Source organism: Natrix helvetica (assembly GCF_964273705.1).
Source record: "Natrix helvetica genome assembly, chromosome: 2".
NCBI classification, from domain to species: Eukaryota; Metazoa; Chordata; class Lepidosauria; order Squamata; family Natricidae; genus Natrix; species Natrix helvetica.
This window is the reverse complement of record NC_138552.1, coordinates 55,851,663-55,873,981: the sequence shown is the minus strand read 5'-3', so window position 1 is coordinate 55,873,981 and position 22,319 is coordinate 55,851,663. Positions and strand designations below refer to the sequence as shown.

At 39.9% G+C, this 22,319-nt stretch overlaps 1 protein-coding gene across 1 annotated transcript in view; it reads right to left on the bottom strand.

The window, feature by feature from the left end:
* Positions 1-22,319, bottom strand: part of HSD17B4 (hydroxysteroid 17-beta dehydrogenase 4) — a 69,496-nt gene that overhangs the window by 31,875 nt on the left and 15,302 nt on the right. The window contains exons 3-13 of the mRNA XM_081940625.1: positions 21,290-21,397; positions 19,173-19,232; positions 17,989-18,010; positions 17,842-17,888; positions 17,634-17,718; positions 15,240-15,427; positions 15,040-15,131; positions 13,810-13,834; positions 12,831-12,959; positions 7,071-7,177; positions 310-546 (exon numbers count right to left, since the gene is read on the bottom strand). Of these exons, the coding sequence (XP_081796751.1) occupies positions 310-546; positions 7,071-7,177; positions 12,831-12,959; positions 13,810-13,834; positions 15,040-15,131; positions 15,240-15,427; positions 17,634-17,718; positions 17,842-17,888; positions 17,989-18,010; positions 19,173-19,232; positions 21,290-21,397 (1,100 nt within the window). The remainder of the gene's footprint in view (positions 1-309; positions 547-7,070; positions 7,178-12,830; positions 12,960-13,809; positions 13,835-15,039; positions 15,132-15,239; positions 15,428-17,633; positions 17,719-17,841; positions 17,889-17,988; positions 18,011-19,172; positions 19,233-21,289; positions 21,398-22,319) is intronic.

Below are 22,319 nucleotides of genomic sequence, written 5' to 3'. Positions count from 1 at the left end.
AACAGTAAAAATAAAAATATGGTTTTCTGCCTGCATGGTCTTCTGTGATAAGCCGAAGGACAGAAAGAGGGAGTAGTGACCTTCCTCCCATATTTAGTCATACCAGGGGTTGTAACACAAATACATATATATATATATACATACATACATACATACATACATACTACATACATACATACATACATACATACATACATACATACATACATACACATACTCTTTCCATTTCCTCATTTTGTACTGGCAATGAACACAGTTTTCTATTAGGTTGTAACATAAAACAAATTAGTTGCTCTATTGCATCCTTACTCTTGTAAAATCAATATTGAGTCCTGGAATACTGGATAGGCCACCATCAGTCACGGAAGCTTGAGCTGGTATGACTGCAAAAGTAGGAAGGCAGCAAAACTCTTCACTCCCTTCAAACAGGAATTTCAGATTATCCGGATCCTTGGTGGACATACCCACTCCAAGCGCATACAAAATGGGCTGCAAATGAGTGTATTCATATGCAAACTCGGGGAACTTCTGGCCAATGCTTTTTGCCTGTGGGTATTAAACACATACATTATCTGTTGATTTAGATGTTCAGCTACTAATATTTGCCATTAGTTCAAGGAGCTTAAAATGTTTAAAGTTTGCAAATAAATACTTGCCATAAGTGATGATAATCATCTCTAGTTCTTTCAAGGTGTATACATACTTACCGGAAAACACTTGGTTCACATTTCTCAGACAAGGATTTTACATATTTTAATAACATCTATTTTATTTATATAAATAACAACACACTAAGCATTTTATTGACTAATACATTTTACCAACTAACATATGGAGCAACACTGTTGCTGAACCCCCCACTGCCAGTAATTCTAGTCAGTGTAAGAGTGAGACACTCCTAATGTAAATGAAGGTGTGGGTGAGTTATAAAAGTCATTTTAGAAATTAGCACATAATCCTAATAAATCCTATCAAGATTTAAATCATTCCAAACATAAATTATTTCTTTGATTCTAAGCATTAAAATGGCAGGAAGGCTGAAGGAAAATGTATTATGGGTTAATTATAACCCAAAAGCCAAATGCAGCCTTCAATATCTCTATGTAAGGTTAGGGTTAAGGTTGAGCAGGGCTTTGGAAATCTAGTCCCCTGCTCAAGCAGGAGATCCTATATCAGTCCAGACCAGCAGCTTTCTAGTATCTTCTTAAAAGCCTCCAGTAATGGAGCACCCACAAATTCTGAAGGCAAGCTATTCCACTGGTTAATTGTTCTGCTAGAAAATTTATCCTTAGTTCTAGGTTGCTTCTCTCTTTGATTGGTTTCTATCCATTATTTTTTATCTTGCCTTCTGGTGTCTTGAAAAATAGATTGACCCCCTTTTCTTTGTAACGGTCCCTCAAATATTAGAAATAAAGGATAGAGGACCTGAGTGTATCCAATAAGAAACACTTACCAAAATAGATAGCTCCAATTAACAATGCTTGTATTGGAATGACTTTATTAAGCCGAATGGTCAAATATTCCCCAAAGTGATCATGATATTTGATTGTGGAAGACTGGGGGATGGGCTTTAGAAGTGGGGAAAGCAGGGGAAAGTCCATTTGTCAAAATAAAAGGTAGCTAATGTGTTGGGATTCAGCCATAGTTCTTCCATGTCTTCTTTAACTCAATTCTTGTATGATTAAACAACAAGTTCCACTTTTCTATTTGCTAGGTGACCAAGCTCCATTTTTTAAATTATCATATTGTGCAAAATGAAATGTTATAAGACAGCTTAAAGGTAAAGGTTGCACTTGCACATATGTGCTAGTCGTTCCCGACTCTAGGGGGCAGAGCTCATCTCCGTTTCAAAGCCGAAGAGCCAGCACTGTCCGAAGACGTCTCTGTGATCATGTGGCCGGTAGGACTAAACGCTGAAGGCGCATGGAACACTGTTACCTTCCCACCAAAGGTGGTCCCTATTTTTCTACTTGCATTTTTAACATGCTTTCGAATTGCTAGGTTGGCAGAAGCTGGAACAAGTAACAGAGTAAAACCGAGGAGGAGCTTCCTGGAGGATGACGGTCAGCCTCTGAGCTCCGTGCGTTCACGGGGCTCTCTCTGACCGGGCTGGGTTGCTGCTGGCCTCTATACGAACTGGAGGACCAAGAACCTACTCAATGACCACCCCGGCTTATTTCAGGACCCTAGTGGTCCCCCTGGGTGGTCGGACGGCGCAGGAGAGTGGAAGAAAAGAAATCTGCACTTGAAACCTGTAGTGAGCCGGGAAATGGCGGCCGGCGCGCTGGCGCGCCAGCACACTCTGGGGTTGCAGGCGTCGACGGCTGTTGGAGCTGGCGTTTTGGCTGTTACGAACTGTCCACGAACTGTTTTGCCGGCGTTGCCGGCGTTTTTGGGAGCCACGACAACTACGACAACCCGAGGTGAGATCAGCGACGCCCTGAGCGGCTAACGATGGGGACGCGATGGCGTCCCATACGAGGGATGGCGGAGGGAGGCGGTGGCGGCAGTGGCGGCCCGGACGATTATCGGCGCCGAACATCAGATCCCTGACCCGCTGGGAGCCCCGAGCCTACCAGAAGCCCAGTGGAGGTTGTGCGAGGACTGAGCTGGGCTGGAAACACCGGAGGCGCCGGAGGCCGGCGGAAGGCCGGCGGAAGGCCGGCGGAAGGCCGGTGGAAGGCCGGCGGAAGGCCGGCGGAAGGCCGAAGAGAAGAACAGAGGCCGGCTGAAATGGCGCGGAAGGGGCGCTGGGGCTTGGAAGGATCGTGGGGAGCCGTGGGCCCCCCCCTCGCCCACTATGGAGCATCTGCTTGCCCTTTCATGGATTTTAAGATCTGCTTAACCCCCTTCCATTGAGGACTGTAGATCACTGGCTCTTCCTATTTCTTTAGTTACCTCTCTTGTTTTGGAACCTGAGCTGCCGTTCTGCTATGATTCTTAATGGGTAGATTTATTTAACACCTCTAGCACCCAGATTTCAACCTTTAGCCCTGTGTATTATCATGTATTCGAGGTCTGACCTTATTTTACTGTGAGAGTCCCCCCTCTCGCAGGCATGGCCCTCCGCCCTTACAAGGGCCCACCTCGAGGACGGATGCATTAATCCAGAGAGGTGGAGGAAGAGGAGGTTCAGGGGTTTTTTGTGTAAATGTTTGTTAACTGTTTTAGGGGGATCCAGGGTGGGGGGAGGGGTTAGCCAGACCAGGAATGGGGGCAGAGCCAGGCGAACAGGTGGGACTGGGGGGGAAGAGAGCAGAGTGGGGGAGGGGAATGAGAACGTCGTTCCTTCAGAGGGTTCCTATATTCCAACGGTCGTAGGAAGGGGTGGATGCGAGGACAGAAGAAGATTCTGTAGTCGGTTGGGAGACCGTGGGCGCTGGATACGCCCGGTCGTTTGTACCAACCCCCGCACTCTAGGTGGCCAGGGTTTACAGAACCAGGGCATGAGGCTGATGTTGTGTAATGCAAGGTCCATTGTTAATAAGGCCCCCCTCATCCACGATCTGGTTTCTGAGGGGGAGCCGGACCTTGCAGGGATCACGGAAACCTGGTTGGGCCACGAGGGGGGTTTACCCCTCGTGGAAATGTGCCCACCAGGATACCGTGCATTCCATCAGCCTCGTGCCCGGGGTAGGGGTGGTGGGGTAGCGGTCATTATACGGGAAGGCCTGGCACCGAGAGAATTCACCGTACCTCAGATATCCGGGTGTGAGACTCTAGGTGTGAGATGGGGCCCAGGGAGTCAGTTGGGCCTGCTGATTGCATACTTGGCTCCTTGTTATGCATCAGCGGCCCTGCCAGAGCTCCTTGAGATGATTGCGGAGGTGGCGGTTGAGACCCCCAGACTATTAGTTATGGGGGACTTCAACCTGCCATCGACAGGTGAATCATCCGAGGTAGCTCGGGAGTTCATGGCTTCCATGACAGCCTTGGACCTGACCCAAATAATTCAGGGCCCCACACACGAGGGAGGCCACACGCTGGACCTTGTTTTTATCTCTGGTCGGTGGAAGAGTGATCTGGGAATAGGGGATCTGGTTATTACTCCCCTGTCATGGTCAGATCACTCGCTTCTCTGACTCAACTTCCCTGCCGCTACCCCCCATCGCGGGGAGGCGGAACCAGATCTTAGATGGTTCCGCCCCAGGCGACTGATGGAACCTGATAGGTTCCAGACGGAGCTTGGGCCACTTCCTATAGCCCTGACCCGCTCCCGGATGGAGGACCTGGTGGCCACATGGAATAGTGCGGTGGCCGGGGCCTTGGACCGGGTTGCGCCCTTGCGGCCTCTCCGGTGGCAGCGAACCACCCTGGCTCCTTGGTTTACCGAGGAGCTGAGGATGATGAAGCGCCACAAGAGACGCCTAGAGAGCAGATGGAGATCCTCTCGCGCCGAATCTGACCGAACACAGGTAAGAGCCCATTTACGGACCTACCTTGTGGCACTAAGGGTGGCTAAACGTCGACATTATGCCACTCTTATTGCGTCCGCAGAAAACCGCCCTGCCGCCCTGTTTCGGGTGACCCGCTCCCTCCTTTCACAGAGGCCGCAGGAAGCCCCTTTGCAGGGTAGGGCAGAGGAATTTGGGGAATATCTGCAGGACAAAATCGCTCAGATCCGGAGTGAATGGGTCTCCTTTAGTGATCTAGGGGAGACACCGGAGGCGAGTCTTGAGGTACCTCTCTGGGAGGAGTTTGACTCTGTTGCCGCCAAGGACATGGACAGGTTACGCGGGCGACTGCGGGCCACCACATGTTTATTGGACCCGTGTCCCTCCTGGCTTGTACTGGCAGCCTGGGAGGTTACACGAGACTGGCTCCTGGGACTGGTGAACGCCTCGCTGAGGGAGGGGTTCCTACAAGCCGCCTTGAAAGAGGCGGTGCTGAGGCCCGTACTTAAGAGGCCTTCACTGGACCCAGCAGAGTTAGCCAATTATCGTCCTGTCTCCAACCTTCTAGCGAAGGTTGTTGAGAGTGTGGTGGCACAACAGTTCCCCCGACACCTGGAGGAAATGGTTTATCTAGACCCGCGCCAGTCCGGCTTCCGACCCGGTCACAGCACTGAGACGGCTTTGGTCGCGTTGCTGGATGATCTCTGGAGGGCGAAAGATGGGGGTTGCTCCTCCATCCTAGTCCTGTTAGATCTCTCAGCGGCTTTCGATACCATCGACCATGGTATCTTATTGCGTCGGCTGGAGGGGATGGGGGTGAGGGGCACCGTATTGCGGTGGTTCTCCTCCTTCCTCTCCGGTCGGTCGCAATGTGTGTTGACAGGGGAGCAGAGGTCGACCCTGAGGCCGCTCACGTGCGGAGTGCCACAGGGGTCGGTCCTCTCACCTCTCCTGTTCAACACATACATGAAACCGCTGGGCGAGATCATTCGAGGTTTCGGGGTTGAGTGTCATCTGTATGCAGATGACACTCAGCTATACATCTCCACCCCGAACCACCCCAACGAAGCCGTCGAGGTGATGTCCCGGTGTCTGGAAGCCGTCCGGGTCTGGATGGGTGACAACAGACTCAAACTCAACCCTTCCAAGACGGAGTGGCTGTGGCTACCGGCGCCCCGCTTTAGCCAGTGTGTCCCATCTCTGGCCATTGGGGGGGAACAATTGCCCCCGGTGGATAGGGCGCGCAATTTGGGCGTCCTCCTAGATTCCCGGCTGACGCTGGATGATCATGTGACAGCCGTGGCTAGGGGGGCGTTCCACCAGGTCCGCCTGGTGCGCCAATTGCGCCCCCTACTAGAGCGGGACGCCCTTCGCACAGTCACTCAGGCCCTGGTGAATTCCCATCTTGATTACTGCAATGCTCTCTACATGGGGCTCCCCTTGAGATGCACCCGTAGGCTCTAGCTGGTTCAGAATGCGGCCGCGCGGGTAATTATGGGGAGTACTAGGTACTCCCATGTAACACCGTTCCTGCGCGAGCTGCACTGGCTGCCTGTGGCTTTTCGGGTGCGTTTTAAGGTGTTGATTGTCATCTTTAAAGCGCTCCATGGCTCGGGACCTAGTTATCTGCGGGATCGCATCCTACCCCATACATCCCTGCGACCAATCCGCTCTCACAGAGAGGGACTCCTCCGGGTACCTTCCGCTAAGCAATGCGGGCAGGCGGTGCCCAGGAGTAGGGCCTTCTCTGTGATGGGCCCAACCCTCTGGAACGACCTCCCCCCCGATATCAGAACTACCGTTGATCTCCGCTCCTTCCGTAAGAAACTCAAGACCCACCTATTCCGACTAGCCGGCCTGGCCCATTTGTAATCATAAGTAATATCTATTACTGACCTTCCTGGATGGCTTTTTAAATTTTAAATTTTGGGGTTTTAAATTGGTTTTAGATTGCTTTTTTAACTATTAATTAGTTTGGGCTAATATACAGACTGTATGTTTACGTTGTTTGTCTGGGTTTTCATGTTGTGCTTTGTTGTTTTTATATATGCGATGTCTGTACACCGCCCCAAGTCCCTGCGGGGAGAGGGAGCGGTTTATAAATGTAATAAAACTCAAACTCAAACTCAAACCTCTGTTACGCAGCGCTAGGGATTTGAACCGCCAAACTGCTGACCTTTATGATCGACAAGCTCAGTGTCTTAGCCACTGAGTCACCGCGTCCCTCTTACAAGGTACAAATAACCCTAGGATAATAAATGTCCTCTCTACTTTTAATTGTTTAAAAGGCATTGCTGCAGTATATTGTCTGGGATATTAAGTCACAATATTAGAATCATGAATTAGAATACTTTTATTTTTGGCAGAAACTGTACTTTGTTTTAGTGCTTAGAGAAATTAAATCTATTTAAAAAAAGAAACATTAAGAGTTGGAATTTTCCAGAGCAAAACCAATTCATCTCTCACTTAATCAATGCAATGGTTCTTATAAATGCTATTTAAGGAATAAAACAGTTAAGAGTGACAGAAAGATATTTTCGTTCCTCTGTCTTTTTGAAATTGAACTTTTAAGACTATACACTGCATCTTCTGATTCACATCTGTAACAAGTTTCTCGTGGTTTCAGGCAAGTGGAATGTCTTTCAGTACAATAATGTACATATGCATTTTACTTACAGGGTTAATGTCGGTAGAGGATGTGGGCACATTGTGGCTTACAGGATTTGCAGAGACATTCTGAGACTCTATTTGATTCAGCACATCATTCAGCATAACAAAAGATTCTGGAAATAGAAAAAATAGTGGTTTCAAAGCTATAAAAATAAAATAGTCTTTCCATAGCTATCTCTGGAGCTGTAACACGACCAACACAAAATGTTACATGGCGTTTGATTTCACACGCAGAGGTGTGTTGTTTTTTTTAACTGCGTCATACTTGGAATGTCAGATACATTTTGTAAATTGCAGAAGTGTTACTTGATTCGAATGAATAAGAAACTTCTATAGTTAAGCAGGGATGGTGTAGGTAAGTCTGCTATTCCTGTATGTTGTGTTATCACAACATAAATAAATGGCTAATGTCCACATGGGTGCTTTGGAAACTGCTTCTGTCTCCACAAAGGAGGACAGCTGGAAACAGATTCCAAAGAATCACACTGAGGCTAGAAATCATTTGAAGAAAGGGAATCTGTATTCCTAAATATCGTAAAACATCTTTCAATACTTTTACAGGTGTGGTGGGAAGCAAAATCATTGTTTTTTAAATGAGGGTGGTGTTAGAACATTTAGATATAGATTATATATATATATATATTGTATTTCTTAGCCAATGCTATCACAATGAGTGACAGATTATACTTCAGTTTGGTTTAATTCTATATCTTGTTCATATTTCTTGTGTGAAGTGAAAAAAGTAGGGGTTCAGTGTGATTAATAAAAAGATATGTTTCGGAGCCCTATTCTGCTTATTTCTTTAAATACAATTTAAAATTTACCTTGCGTAAATGGTTATGGTGAGATTTTGTCTTAGTTTTTGAAGTGAGTAACACTGGCTCTTAACTTTAAAAACCTTTACAATTGGCCTTTACAAGCCAATTAATAGTCCCATCTTGCCCAAAATGTTTGATACCAGAGAAGAGAATGCCACACAGAAGAAAAAAAACCCTCTCAACTGTGTTTGGCTACCCTATTTGAAAAGCTATCCAGCTTCATATATGATATCTTTCTGGTGTATTCATTCCTTGTTACCTGTGTATCTCATCTTAACTCAAAAGTTCAGCATGACCTTCTAACCGAAGACAATATTTAAGACATGGCAACTTGACAAATGAACTTAAGAGCTAAGAGAATTTCACTCCCAAGCATGAGCCAACACAATATAATTGGCTAGTCTTAAGATATGGCAGGCCTCCACATAAGCATATATCCAAATGGAACATTATAGTAACTTATTACATTGCTTACTTATTACAGTAACATCATTGATTATTTACTTCTTTAATAGTATTTTTGGACAAAGTTGCTATACCATATTTTTCGGAGTATAAGACGCACCAGAGTATAAGACACACCAAAATTTTGAAGAGGTACATTTAAAAAAAAAGTTTTTCCACGCTGCAGACTTCCCAAACCCTCTGCACGCCTCATTTATTTGTGAAAAACGGGGCATGCAAAGAGTTTGAGAGGCCTGCAAAGTGTTCCTGGGGGCTGGGGGGAGGGAAACAAGCAAAAACGGCCCGTTTTTCACAAAAATGGGCCCTTTTCTGTCAAAAAAAAAAGGACATGCATAGCCTTTAGGAGACTTATAGAGTGCTCCTGGGAGCTGGAGGGGGGCAAAAACAGGCAAAAAAGGCCCATTTTTCACTCATTTTTGCCCTCCCCAGCCCCCAGGAGCTTTTTGCAGGCCTCCCAACCCTATGCATGTCCATTTTTGTGAAGGGGCAGGGTTTCAGGAGGCCAAAAATGCTGCATTCAGTGTATAAGACGCACCCAGATTTTCACCCACCTTTTTGGAGGGAAAAGGTGTGTTTTATACTCCAAAAAATACGGTAATTATCTAGCAAGGAAACATACAAACACTGATCCATTATTAAAGCTTATAATCATTTTAATAAGATCATAACAAAAATACATCACTTTTGAAATGATACAGCACTCAACGTTTCATGCTTGTTAAAGTCAGGAAAATGAAAATTTGTATTATGCTTTCAGAGACTAAAATATCTGCATATCATTCTGAGCCACAATTTATAATTACATAAACTATGGTTAGTACAACCTGTGCTTAGCATCTTTCTGGGGGAAATAGTATATGAGGCCCAATTTGGGGATTTAGTAAACCAGAAGAGTTAGAACTGGTCCAGAGTAAATTCATAAATTCAATATTAGCCTTATTCACATGTATACCAATAACAAAGTTGGTATTAAAAGTGGGCCTTCCATCAATAAATATAAGGAAAAGAAAGGAATAATTTTATGTTATAGAAATATTATTGGAATATGCCCGATGTTTATTTGATACAATAGTGCTTCACAAACAATTTAATGCTAACAAATGGATGAATTAGTGTCTAAAACTACTCTCACAATTCTGACTAGATCAGAAACTTCTGAGTGATATAAATTAGCATACATTATTGAAGAACTATTTATTTTTAAAGGTTTTAGACAAGATATAAAGCAGGTTTGAAAGCTTAAGTTAGCTAAATGGTATCTATTTTTTTTAAAGAAGGACAAGGAATGTCATACTATTTAGTCTCTTACACCAATGAGCGAAGCCTTCACAGAGCTGTTTTCAAACAATGCCAACAGTTTATTTGGATGGAAGATAAAAAGGATTGCCAATTATACATCACGTATGCATTTGTAATAATTTACAGGTGGAAGATTTGATCTACTCTGCAAACTTTATCGGAAGCTAGAGCTAGATTCACCCTTGTTAATCCAAGTGAATCAATCTAGTTTAGAAGAAAAAAAGTCTGAGAGAGACAAATGTAACAAAACAAATTGCTTTGTTTGCAATGGTTGCAAAGGAACATACGAAAGCACATCAGCAAATAGTACTGTTAATATTAGAGAGCATGTATTGAATGGCTGAAATTCTATATGCATTTTGCTGAATCCTATGGTTGCAAATAAATACAACTCTAGGTAATCCTTACAAATAATAGGTAAAGGCTTACGCTAATTGATATTTTTGTATAATTATATGTAATGGTTTAGTGTATAACAGCTTTTCACAACATTAATTTACTTACATTAATGCTGTAATAGTTTTTAATGAAATCTAGGATAGCTTGAATTTGCAGATATAAAGGAATACAGGCTTCAATTTTAATGTAAATACTCTTAATTAGTTTTTCTTACTTCAGTATCTTCAGGCATTAAGGGAGAAAGTTTTTTTAATTGTCTAATTTTCTAATGCTCAAATACAGAAAAACTAAATAGTCTCTCAGATATGTACAGGATTTTTCTTCTTTTGCTTATTCTCACAGGTGAAGATTCAAAAGTTGGGCTCTTACCCAAATACCACGCAGAATGCCTTTTTTAGTAGAAAACTAAAAGACACGTTATACATAACAAGCTATATTCTTATTGATGTGTCCAAATCAAAAAGAATAATGCAAAGCAGAACTAATAATTTTTAGTATCAGGTATCATTTCATATCAGACTCTCAAAGTTGACTATATGCCATGAAGTCAGTGTCAACTGTTAGCAATCTGGCCCTAATCTTAAAACACTTGCATATTTACTTAAGATACCTATTTATCATACCTAGGTAGCAATGGTCTGTGACCGATTGACCTATCTAGAGTCCACCTGGATTTGCTAGAAAGGACATGAAGAAGGGGGAAAAGTGCTTGAAATTGCTCTTTTTTGCATTAAGTAATCAGAGCTTAAAAACATAGGAAGCAACCTTACATTAACTCAGATCATTCATAAATTTAACCCAATACTGTCCACACTGACAGTAAGGATTTTTAAGGATTTGGGGCAGAGATGGTATTCTATTTTCTTCACTACCGGTTTGGTAGGGAGAGCGCAACTGAAGGTCCTTGATGACGTCAGGGTGGGTGGGCGGAGCCTCGCACCACTGCCACTACAGGTTTGCCCGAACCGGTGCGAACTGGCAGCATACCACCTGATTTGGGGGACACCCAGATCCAATTCTTGAGCTTACCAAGGGGGCTTACTGCATGCAAAGCATATGTTGTATTTCTGAACTATTGATCAACTATTTAGAAATAAATTATATTTTGTTAATGAAACAAACTAATACCCAAAGTGTTTATTTGAAATGAAGATATGGAGATAAAGGAGAGTGCCACCATCTTTGCCCCTCCATACGCCCTTTTCCCCTAATTCTTCCAAGAATTAGTACCTGTAGTATGTATTTAGGCTTATTTGTTCAAATTGCCCCAGAAACATAATCTGGACCTAATTTTCAGCATTCAGTCCACAATTACAATACAATAAAGTACAATAAATGCCAAATGATCAGTTCTAAAATAAGGTTGTAGATAGTTTTTTTTTAATTAGATTAGAAGTCTCATGGCCATTTTCAATCACAGCAAAAATGATTTTCACTGTTAAATAATGAAGGTAGGATTATTGAATTGACAGTCAATGATTTATCAGCAATTTCTTAGTTGTCATTTAATACTGGCTGAAATTCTGAAAAAGGATGAGTAGATGATCTTGTTGGATAATGTATATGCCTGCTATCATTTTATTGATCTGTTGTTGGAATTATATACAACAAATTGTACATCGGTCTACATGAATTGATAAATGATTAGGCATATATTTACACACAGACCCATTTGATTATCTTGTTGACAACAATTTATTTAGCATCAATGCAACTTAACTCCCTTACCACTAGATTACTGTCTTTCCTCAGGAAACAAACTTTTTAAAAAATTGCTTTATATCTTGCAGCTTAAGTCAATAAACTCCTGTGACAGAATTAAATTTCACCTCTTTTGTAATGTAATATATCTTACACATAGCATGATGGGAAATTTGTGGGTTATATGCAACTCTTTAATTTTAAAATTTCCGTTCAAACCTATTTTTTAAATAAAATGTTGCTAAATCTTACATTCCCACAAGGTATATGGTATACCAAACTAGTTTTCCACCAAGGATATTTTACTTTTGTTATTGGAAAATATATGTAGATACTTATGCAGAAGAATGTTTAAATAGATTGTGAGAATATACCTCAATGTTTAAAATAACCCTAAACAATAATCTGACCTAAAATGTAATTCAATTTGTACATGATTTATGAATTATAATTCCATATATGGGATTATACTATTTCTTAAATTTGGGCTCCCTTAACATAAAATATTAATATTATAATTTTCAGTTATCTGATAATTTAAGTTACAACTCACAAAAATGAATGCTACTTAATAGCAGTTGTTAGTCAGAAAATGTGTTACCAAACTCTTCTTGATTTTGGCCACCATAAATTAACATTGGTCTTCCTTTTCATTATTAAATATAGATCTGTGATTTTCTTAACAGCAACAAGTTATAGTTCAGACCTGGAACTACATCAAAGTAGGCTGAAGTTTTGGGATGAAACTTTGGACTTTAGCCTTTATGGAAAAGGTAATTTATAAATTAGTATCATTAAGGAAAGAAAATGGAAACATTTTATGCAAATTGGTATGACTTATAATATCTACTTATATTATACAAAATGTATAACATTTTTAAAAAATCAAAAACTTTAGGAAAAATGAATTATGAAAAAATTACTTTCTAAAGCTATACGGAGGACATAAGTAGATGAATACACACACACAAACACACATATATTAAAATTAAAATAAATCATTGTGCACTTTTATTTTCATATACTGTAATATTTACAGTTTGTAACCTTACAAAATATGTAATGAATTTAAAGTTGCTTGTACCTCCAACTTCTTGAGGTGTTTGGGCATTATCAAAATTACAAATCTTTTCCCAATTATGTTCCACAGCTTCTGGTGTCATTAGGTGGTTCTTATGCCTGACAACGGCTCCCAGGGATCGCTCCCAGCGTACTAAACAAATAGCAATTAGAAAGGTTATTAAACACCAATTAAAAATAACCATTCAGGTGTAGCTGCATCACTAGTTCCTTTTATAAATGTAAATTTTTTTTCTGATCAAAACAAAGTATGGATTATCTTCTCTGCAGATAGCAAATTGGAACTTGGCATACTATGCACATTCTTGAGAACTCTGAATAGAGTATTCCAATCTGAAACTGCGGCAGCTTTTCTTGATTTGTCATAAACACGTTGTTTGTTTGTGCTGGACACCAGAATCATTTTGACAGCTAAGAATAGTTAAAGGTGGAATTAAAAATAATAATTATTGAGGACCCTAGTGAACTTAAAACTGTGATGGCACAGTGGTTAGAGTGCAGTACTGCAGGCTACTTCTGCTGCCTGCTGGCTGCCTGCAATTTGGCAGCTCAAAGTTCACCCGGCTCAAGGTTGACTCAGCCTTCCATCCTTTCTGAAGTGAGTAAAATGAGGACCCAGATTGTTGGGGGGAGATATGCTGACACTGTAAACTGCTGAGATAAGGCTATAAAGCACTGTAAAGCAGTATCTAAGTCTAAGTGCTATTGCCATTAAAGCAAACTGCATTTATCAGCTATCTATGATTAATCTCTTTTAACCAAACCAAATAAACAAACAAATGAACAAAATCCAATCCTAATATAGTAAGAAAGAGAGCAAGGGCGGGAGGCTCAGATGGGGAGTCAGTTAAATTATCCTCAAATTCTACCACTCTTAAAATGAAAGGATTTAATGTTATTATAATCTAGTTTAACACATTAGTTTGGATTTTGTGTCAAATTCAGATTCTTTCTCACTAGACCAAATGGGCAAGAAGACTTACATTTTCCAATCCAGCCACCTCCAACCTGTAACATAGAGTTTTAAAAATCAATATAGTTTACAAAGAAAACTGAAAATGAAGCATGGACAGCAAATCTTATGGGAGTGGCTCCCTTTTAATCCCATTTAATCACAACAGATTAGTTCCAATAGATCAAAATATACATTTACTTTTTACCTCCATACGAAGTTCATTCTTACAAAAGGCCCTATGATTAGATTTAGTTCAACTCAACCAATACATGACCAGCTTTAAACAAGGCAGGGCATTAGCTTCTTATATTACGAAGCATTGATCTGATTTTTATGTCCTGTTTCCTCAGTTTTTTCCAGTTCTGAGCATGTTCATTCTCAGGGTATTCGTGTTCCCTATTTAAGATGATTTCCTAAAGTTTTTCATATTTCTGCAAAAAGTGAGATTGTTGCAGGTCTAGTAGTACTTCTCTGTTCCCCTTGGTCCTTGACATTTGAAATGTGAATGTAGTGTTATCTGGAGTATGGAATTAGAGTATAAGGTGATCATGTAGGATAAGGCTGAATTCCTTCTTCTTATGGCAATTATTGTCCCTAAGGTTTAATATGTGTTGGAATTGTTTTAATAAATATTCTTTTCACCATTTTGATCAAACATTTGATTTCAAATCCATTGCTGTTTTTCAGCATGATATTGACATGATATGTTCAACTTATCCTATAGAAGTAGTCCTTGACTTACAACCACAACTCAGCCCAAAATTTATGTTGTTAAGTAACAATTATTAACTGAGTTTTGCCTTATGTTATGACTTTTCTTGTCACATACGTTAAGTAAATTACTGCAGTTATTAAGTTAGTAACATGGTTCTTAAATGAATCTGGATTCCACATTGACTGTACTTGTCAGACCAGGACCACATGACCCCAGGACACTGCAACCATCAAAAATATGAAGCAGTTGTCAAGCATCTGAGTGTAAATCACATGACCATGGAAATGTTACAAGGGTGATAAGTGTCAAAAATGTTCGTAAGTCACTTTCAGTGACTTTTCAGTGTCATTGCAATTGTGAAAGGTCACTCAATGAACTGTTATAAGTCAAGGATTATCTGTAATGTGAGAACAGATTTCTGCATGGATTTGAATTGTGAAGAGAGGGAGGGGGAGGGGGAGGGGAGAGAGAGAAAGAGAGAGAGAAGGAAAATGTGAGGGATGCAAGGCCCATTGCTAGGAAAGAACAATAAATGGATATTACCTCAAACAGTCCACTGTTCTCTTGACATCTTTCATGACAAAGCCAAAGGACAAGAGGGGCCACATATTCTGGTTTCAAGGCATCCGCCATAGCTAGGGAAAATGAAATTTATGCAAAAACAAGCCTCAGGAGTAGAGAACAGAAGAGCTATTTTATCATACACTCAAGCTAATTTGTTGCGAATATTTACAATTATTTACCTGGAGGCATAACAGTCTGTGTCATCCTGGAGCCTGCCATGGGAGCAATCGTGTTGCAGTGGATGTTGTACTTCTTGCCTTCAACTGCAAGTGTGTTTGCCAGACCCAAAAGGCCAAGTTTGGCAGCACTATAATTTGCCTGGCCAAAGTTCCCATATATTCCAGCAGCTGAGGAAGCCATGATTATTCTTGAAAACAAACAGTAGGAAATTCTGAGATTAGAATACAGCAACAAAAAGCCTGATGGAAGATTGAAGGGGACTGCATCAGTAAAAGCAATAGAATTGGGTGGTACTGCATAAAAAACATTCGGCTCAATACATAAACCTCTGTATAAAAAGCAGCAACAAGATGTAGAAATTGTGCTAATTAGACAACATTGCCATTTAACAAAGTTTTAAAGGGAAAATGAACATTTGTTAAACAGAAAATAAACTGTTTTCAATATCTTCTCTTATTCTGCCATAGGTTTCATAAAAAATATTGAAGCAGCTGTGTTTAAGGGACCCACTTAGCATGTTACTGTGACTACCATCAGACAACATTTAATCCAATGTCTTTGAAGAACTGATAGGCATGGAGTGACTACAAACGTTATATTTCATAAGTACTGAATATAGAGATAGGCCCGTTAACTCACAGGGCAAATACATTTGCTTTCAGAACGTGCTATTGGTAATGAAAACTAGCTGGATGTAGATCAAAATAGAATTAAAGAGTTGCAAGAAAAAAAACTCACATTCCTTATTTAGGGATAACTTATAGAAAACAGTTTACAAACTGAGAAAAGTGAATGCAGACAAAATAAAAACAGAGCAAGCAATTCTTTTTTAATGTGATCATTATTTCTAAACTGTATCATATTTAAATGTGATTAAGTGCAACCAATGATGCAAATTAATGTAATAGGGGAAAGCTTCTTTTCCTAAAAACATATTCAATTTTAGATTCAATCTGTCAACATTCAAAGCATTCAAACTATTCAGAGAACTAGCATTTTATCCAAACAACAGGAGTAATTTTCAGTTCTTACTGAGAGCTATTCTTGCTGTTTGGGTGAAATGCTAGTTAGCAATATTTTAGCTTTGGGGCTAATGGGAAAAAAAACTAATTAAAAACAACTTCCAATGTGTATTGTATATAAGAGTTCCAGAATCCAGCACCTCCATTGCTATAATTTCCAACTTGTGGATTTCAGATGTGGCTAATCATAATTTTCATAATTTCCATAATGTCATAAAAGATCAGAAAGGGTTGTACTCTAACAGTGGTGAAGTTTAATTTTTTTTACTACTGTGGGCATGGCTTGGTGGGTGTGGCAGGGGAAGGATACTGCAAAATCTCCATTCCCACCCCATTCCAGGGGAAGGATATTGCAAAATCCCCATTCCCACTATGGGGCCAGCCAGAGGTAGTATTTGCCGGTTCTCTGAACTACTCAAAATTTCCGTTACCGGTTCTCCAGAATCTATCAGAAGCTGCTGAATTTCATCCCTGTACTCTGGGCTTCCAATTAAACACTATTATTAATTTTACCATCCATGATTCTTTTTCAAATTACTGCAGTACTCAGTAAGAAACCATTCATGGTAGCTTCAACTCCACTATCAACTCCGCATTTGGAAATCTTAGGCAAGATTTCCAGGTTCAGCTGCAGCAGCTACAACATGGAAAATGAAGTTTATATGACTGTGGGAAAGTTTATAGAAAAAGAATGCAGTTTTTTTCAGCACTTTAAATGCTACCTTGATTAGTATTAGCAACTATACTGTTGCTTTAAAAAAATCTAATAATATTCTGATATATGAACAGATCTCTGTTTGGTTGCCTGTAGAGATGAGGATTCTACTTTAGATGTAGTTTTGTATGCTGAATTTTTTTTTAAAGAATTTTATTGGTTTTTAAACATTTATGGGAAAAGGTAAAGGGGTACATAGAAAATTTTGGCAGCTCCCATGCTAGTGGAAGAAATCCCTCCAAATCTCACAATTTTTACAATATTAAAAACAACATATAAAAGATAAGCAAAAAAACAGAATCTTATTCTACATTGTATCAACCATGTGTTCAATCATTTTTTCTTTGTCACTTTCTAGTATATCAACAATTACAAATATTTCAAATACTTTTATTTTTGTGACCTGAGCCTTTTCAATATTGCTTCCTCCTCCCTGTCCCCAGGTGGAGCCACCCCCCCCTCCTTCATATCTTGTACCTTGCTACCCTTTTCACTACCTTCCCTGTGTTCGTCCTCTAGGAGAGAGAAATGTTTTTTAATGAAAGCTATGCTGAAATTTTTATGAGAAATAATGTTGGTACAGTAGAATCACAAACCACAAACTATATTCTCTGTGTCTAATCTAGATGGTTTGGTGAGCAATCATGTCTACTTACCTTCCAAATTTCTGATTTTTCATATGGTTCCATGCAGCTCGGGTTACGAGAAAGGATCCCCTCAAATGAACTTTGTGAATTATATCTAGAAACAATTCAAGCCATAGAATATATCTAGACCTTGAAAAGGCATGAAATACATTAAGTATGTAATATGTTCATTTTAAAAATGGACTACATATATAATTGTAACCGGGGTACAACTTACCCCAATCTTCATCGTTGATCCTAGCAAACGAACGGTCCCTCAAGATCCTACATGTAAAAGAAGATAAAAAGAAGAGAGAAATTGTCATAAATTGAATCAAAAATATTCCAGTGTAATGGGAAAAAAATAACATTTAGATCAACTTACCCGGCATTATTGATCAGAATATCTGTAAATTAAATCAATACAAAATTATTAAGAAACAAATCTAGCTATCCTTGCTTCTGATGTGAAGGATAACATTTATTAACACCTTATTTGCATTTAATTTTGTCCTTGCTAAAATAGATAAAGGAAAAAAGACTTTCAGAATTATTACGGCTGTCAAAGACTGGCAAACACTTTTGACACCGCATGTAGGTCTGAACTATGATCATCTCTTAAGCAGTAAAAATGAACTCAGACATAGAAAGGGACACTCTGCATTTTCGTAGAATGAATTTAATGGTTTCAGAATTCTGGGCAAGTGCAGCAAACAGCCTCATTGTAATTCAAATGCATTTCTGTATCTCTATGAAGTAACATTTATAAAATAAATAAAAAAGAACATGCTGATGCATGCTATCGTAGCTATTTGCTGGTAAGCAAGTCCAAGTTTCAGGCCACCATTCAATTTAGCATAAATATGCAGTGCGCTGCTAGTGGTAAAAAGATCTTATCTAAAAGAATAACCATAACAGTTTTTTCATATGTGTAGCTTAGAGGGGGGAAATTCTTATGAGGATTCTTTATTGTTGCTTTGTTTCCATCAATGGAATGTGGCTTTAAACAAAAAGAATTTATTATTTTTATTTTGCTCATGCCTCTACTTCAGGGCTGTCAAACTCACATGCTGGCCACGCCCCCGCCCGGCTTAGCGAAAGGGGAAAAGTCCCAATATGTCACGTGATGACGTGAGTTTGACAACCCCTCCTCTACTTGATGGAGAGGTCTTTCCATGATCAAACTTATTTGGCTTGATTTCAGAGGAAGTTCAATTTCTTCTGAGGCAGAATTTTGTGTTGACCATGATAAAGCTTTAATGATATCAAAAATCATAAGTTAAAATTTACAGATGGAAGAGAAAAAAATAAATAAATTTTAATCTTAAAAAAAATTAGAGAACTCATCTTGGAGAAAATATCTTGTTTACTACTAGTACAAATAATTACAACTTTCATCAAAAAGTAAAGTAATTTGTTAAACAGATTGATAAAGCCATTCCTTTGTTATGGCAGATTTTCTCCTGAATAATAGATTGCTTCTTTTTTTTTTCATGAAATAATACAGAATAACAATAATGAGGTTCCAGCTATCTAATCTCACAAACTATGCATCTATTTGAAATGTACCTATTTTCCCAAAAGCATCCAGAGCAGCTTGCACAAGCTTTTCACCGGCTTCCACTGAATCTGAGGCGAAAAAAAACAGGAAAGAAAGAAACACAGATCAGAATCTATTGAAATGAGGGAGATCCTAGCATAATGGGAGGGGAACACAAAATGGTAATAGAATGTAATCTTGAGGGAATATTTCCTTTCATGAGCAAGTTATTCATTGGTATGCACTTACCAATGATAGCAAGTTCATGACAGAAAAAAAGACAGAAGTTGTTCCTACGACTGCAGCTACTGAAATCTTTCAACTGTATTCATAATTCCCTGAGGTGCTACTAACAGAAGTGGATAGCTATGGTTAGGAAGAGAGGATGCACAGGGGAAAGAAATGCTGATTTGGATTCTAAATGTTCTTCTTTGTGAGTGGTAAAATTTAGGTTTAGGCATAAAAGCCAATCTCCTCATTTCCCAATTATGTTGCCATCTCCCCAAAATGTGCTATTCCAAAGAGATGCCTTTAAGGAATAACTACAGAAATAAGGACACAGGTGTCATGCCCCCGTTGGAGCCTGAATCTGCAGAGGAAGATGAGCCTGAACTGGAGCTGACGGAGATCGAGGGGTCAGCTTCGTTGGCTTTGGAGAAATGTGGAAAGGAGCAGGCAGATTCAGATCAGGACTTTCAGGATTGGAGCACCTTGTAGGCAGGGAGGAACAGGGGCATGTCGACCAAGAAAGGCTAAGCAGTGAATATGAGAAACAGAGCTGAGGAAGGACCATCCCCTCCTCGACCACGGAGACTGGAGAGAAGGCGGGAAGACTGCTGGCTGACCTGACAACTTGGGAGGAGAGCGCCCTGCCCCTCTTCACAAGGCACACCTGGGGACTGAGACTTAAGGACACATTGTGGAGAGGGGCATTTGTCAGGAACAAACACTGAATTCATGGAGTGTTGTGTGCCTTTGCCAATGTTTTATGGACTTCTTTCTTGCTTGCTTGTTTCCTGGATTAACTGCCTTGTTCCTTTGCTTCCTGAACTCATTGATTTATTCCCTTGCCCTGCTGGATTTCTTGCTTTGCAGCAGTTGTGCCCACAGCACTGTGCTGGACTACTTGCAGCCAGAGGCTGCTGGAGGTGTGCGTGTGTGTGTGTGTGTGTTCACTTTGCTCTTGGACTTGCTAAAAACGTGAGAGCAGTTGGGGAAAAGTTGGAGCAATAAAGGGGCGGTTTGAACTATCAGCTGACTGTGTTGCCTCTGTGCTGTGCCCTGGGTCATCACACATGGGTCTGCTTTTGATAGCACTAGATGCAGTAAATGTGCAAATGAGAGTTTGTATCCAAGCTTTCTTATGCTCAGAAAAACATGGACTGTTAATGACACACGGATAAGCTTGAATATGAAATTAGGAGAATGCAGTTGTCTTCAAATGACAAAATAAAATGTCCAGATATAAGAATGTATCAACAACCTCACACATAATACAGTGGCACATGATAATTCCTGTATCACTTACTTGCATAGTATATGTGCTACGTTTCAGTCTGCACTATTATATCTTTAAGTGAACATAAAACTCTGTGAAGCACAATGAATATATCAAGCTAAAGAATACATTATTTATCCACAAAGATCCTGAAGCTTTTAAAATAGGGCTATTCTACCTGGATTTTTTTTCATGTAATGCAGCTATATAATATATATTTCAAAATCAAACAACCACAACATAACAAAGAATAAAAATCTAACGGACAGTGAATCTCACTTTAAAATGATCACATTTTGGAATTACCGATCATGGCTCAATACTAGACGGTATGAATCTAACATGGATTTGCAATCACAAACAATTCATGAGTTCATTAAATATCATGCAATTCAAGGCACGCCAGATCTCTCTCTCTCTCTCATCAGTGGCATGACCACTTTCTATTGACTGAAATAATTTATCATGGGACAGTCATTTAAATCTTCAAGGAACTTTCTGATTTCATTTTGATTATCATTTACAACAATCATCTCAATGATAAATGACAGATTGATTTTCTTCAGATCGGTAGCATTAACTATTGTAGAATTACAGCTGTAATTTATCTGCAGATATTTTCACTGGAATACAGTGGGAGAAACATACCATAATTAGCTATTGCTTTTCCACCTTTGGCTTGTATTTCCTGAACCACTCTGTCAGCAGCTGAAGAACTCTTTCCAAGTCCCTTGATGTCAACTCCAAGATCATTCACTGTGATAGATATAAAAAAGACAAAGAGAGTCAGAGAAATTGAGTCCAACTAGTGCTTAGATAAAATAGCTGTCATTCTCTGCAGCCTTCAGTGATCATTCAGGCATTGCCTCAGTGGTATAGTGAAGATTTCATGCTGCAATGAATGTCGAAGAAGATTCTCAGTTATCCAGGTAGAGTTGTCTGGAAGTTGAGTGATCGCAACTGGATTTCTTTTCTTGTTGATTTGAAACATTTCAATGCTTATTCAATTCTTATCTTCCAGACCGAAGAAGCTATTTGGATAAGCAACAAAACATTTCATATCAACAAAAAAAGAGAGATCCAGTTGCTATAACTCAACTTCCAGATGCTGCAATGAATGTACAAATTTCAGACTTCAGGTTGGTAAGGTCAAATATCAGACATGTTAGCATCTCCTATGAAGGTGTGACAATAATATAAGTAGTTGCCATCCTGCAGGTAATTGAACTGAGTCTTTCTGTTAAGAAATGGTGTTTATATTGAACATAATGTTAATATTTGGGTTTCTTTCCATAAATTGCTATCTGAAGAGGTCTCTTTATTCTTGCAGCAGCTTTGCAGATATTAAGCAATTTGTCTTATCCAATCAACTGCTCTAAGTATTAAATATTGTGCCATGGGTGAATAGGCGACAATACAAATTAAATAATAAATAAATATAATTTCCTGTATTTAAAGTGATTTGTCAGTTTCATTAATTTTAATTAGTGGCTTCTTCAAAACAGCATTATTATTTTTAAGATTTGGATGGAAGCCTGAAAAAAGTCTGGCTATTTTAATGAATACCAGAAGTTCAGGTAGCCCTCAACTTATAATTGGTCACCTAGTAACCATTTAAAGTTATGACATACTTCCCCAGGATTACTTATAATCCAGATTCATAACTGGATGGTTGGAA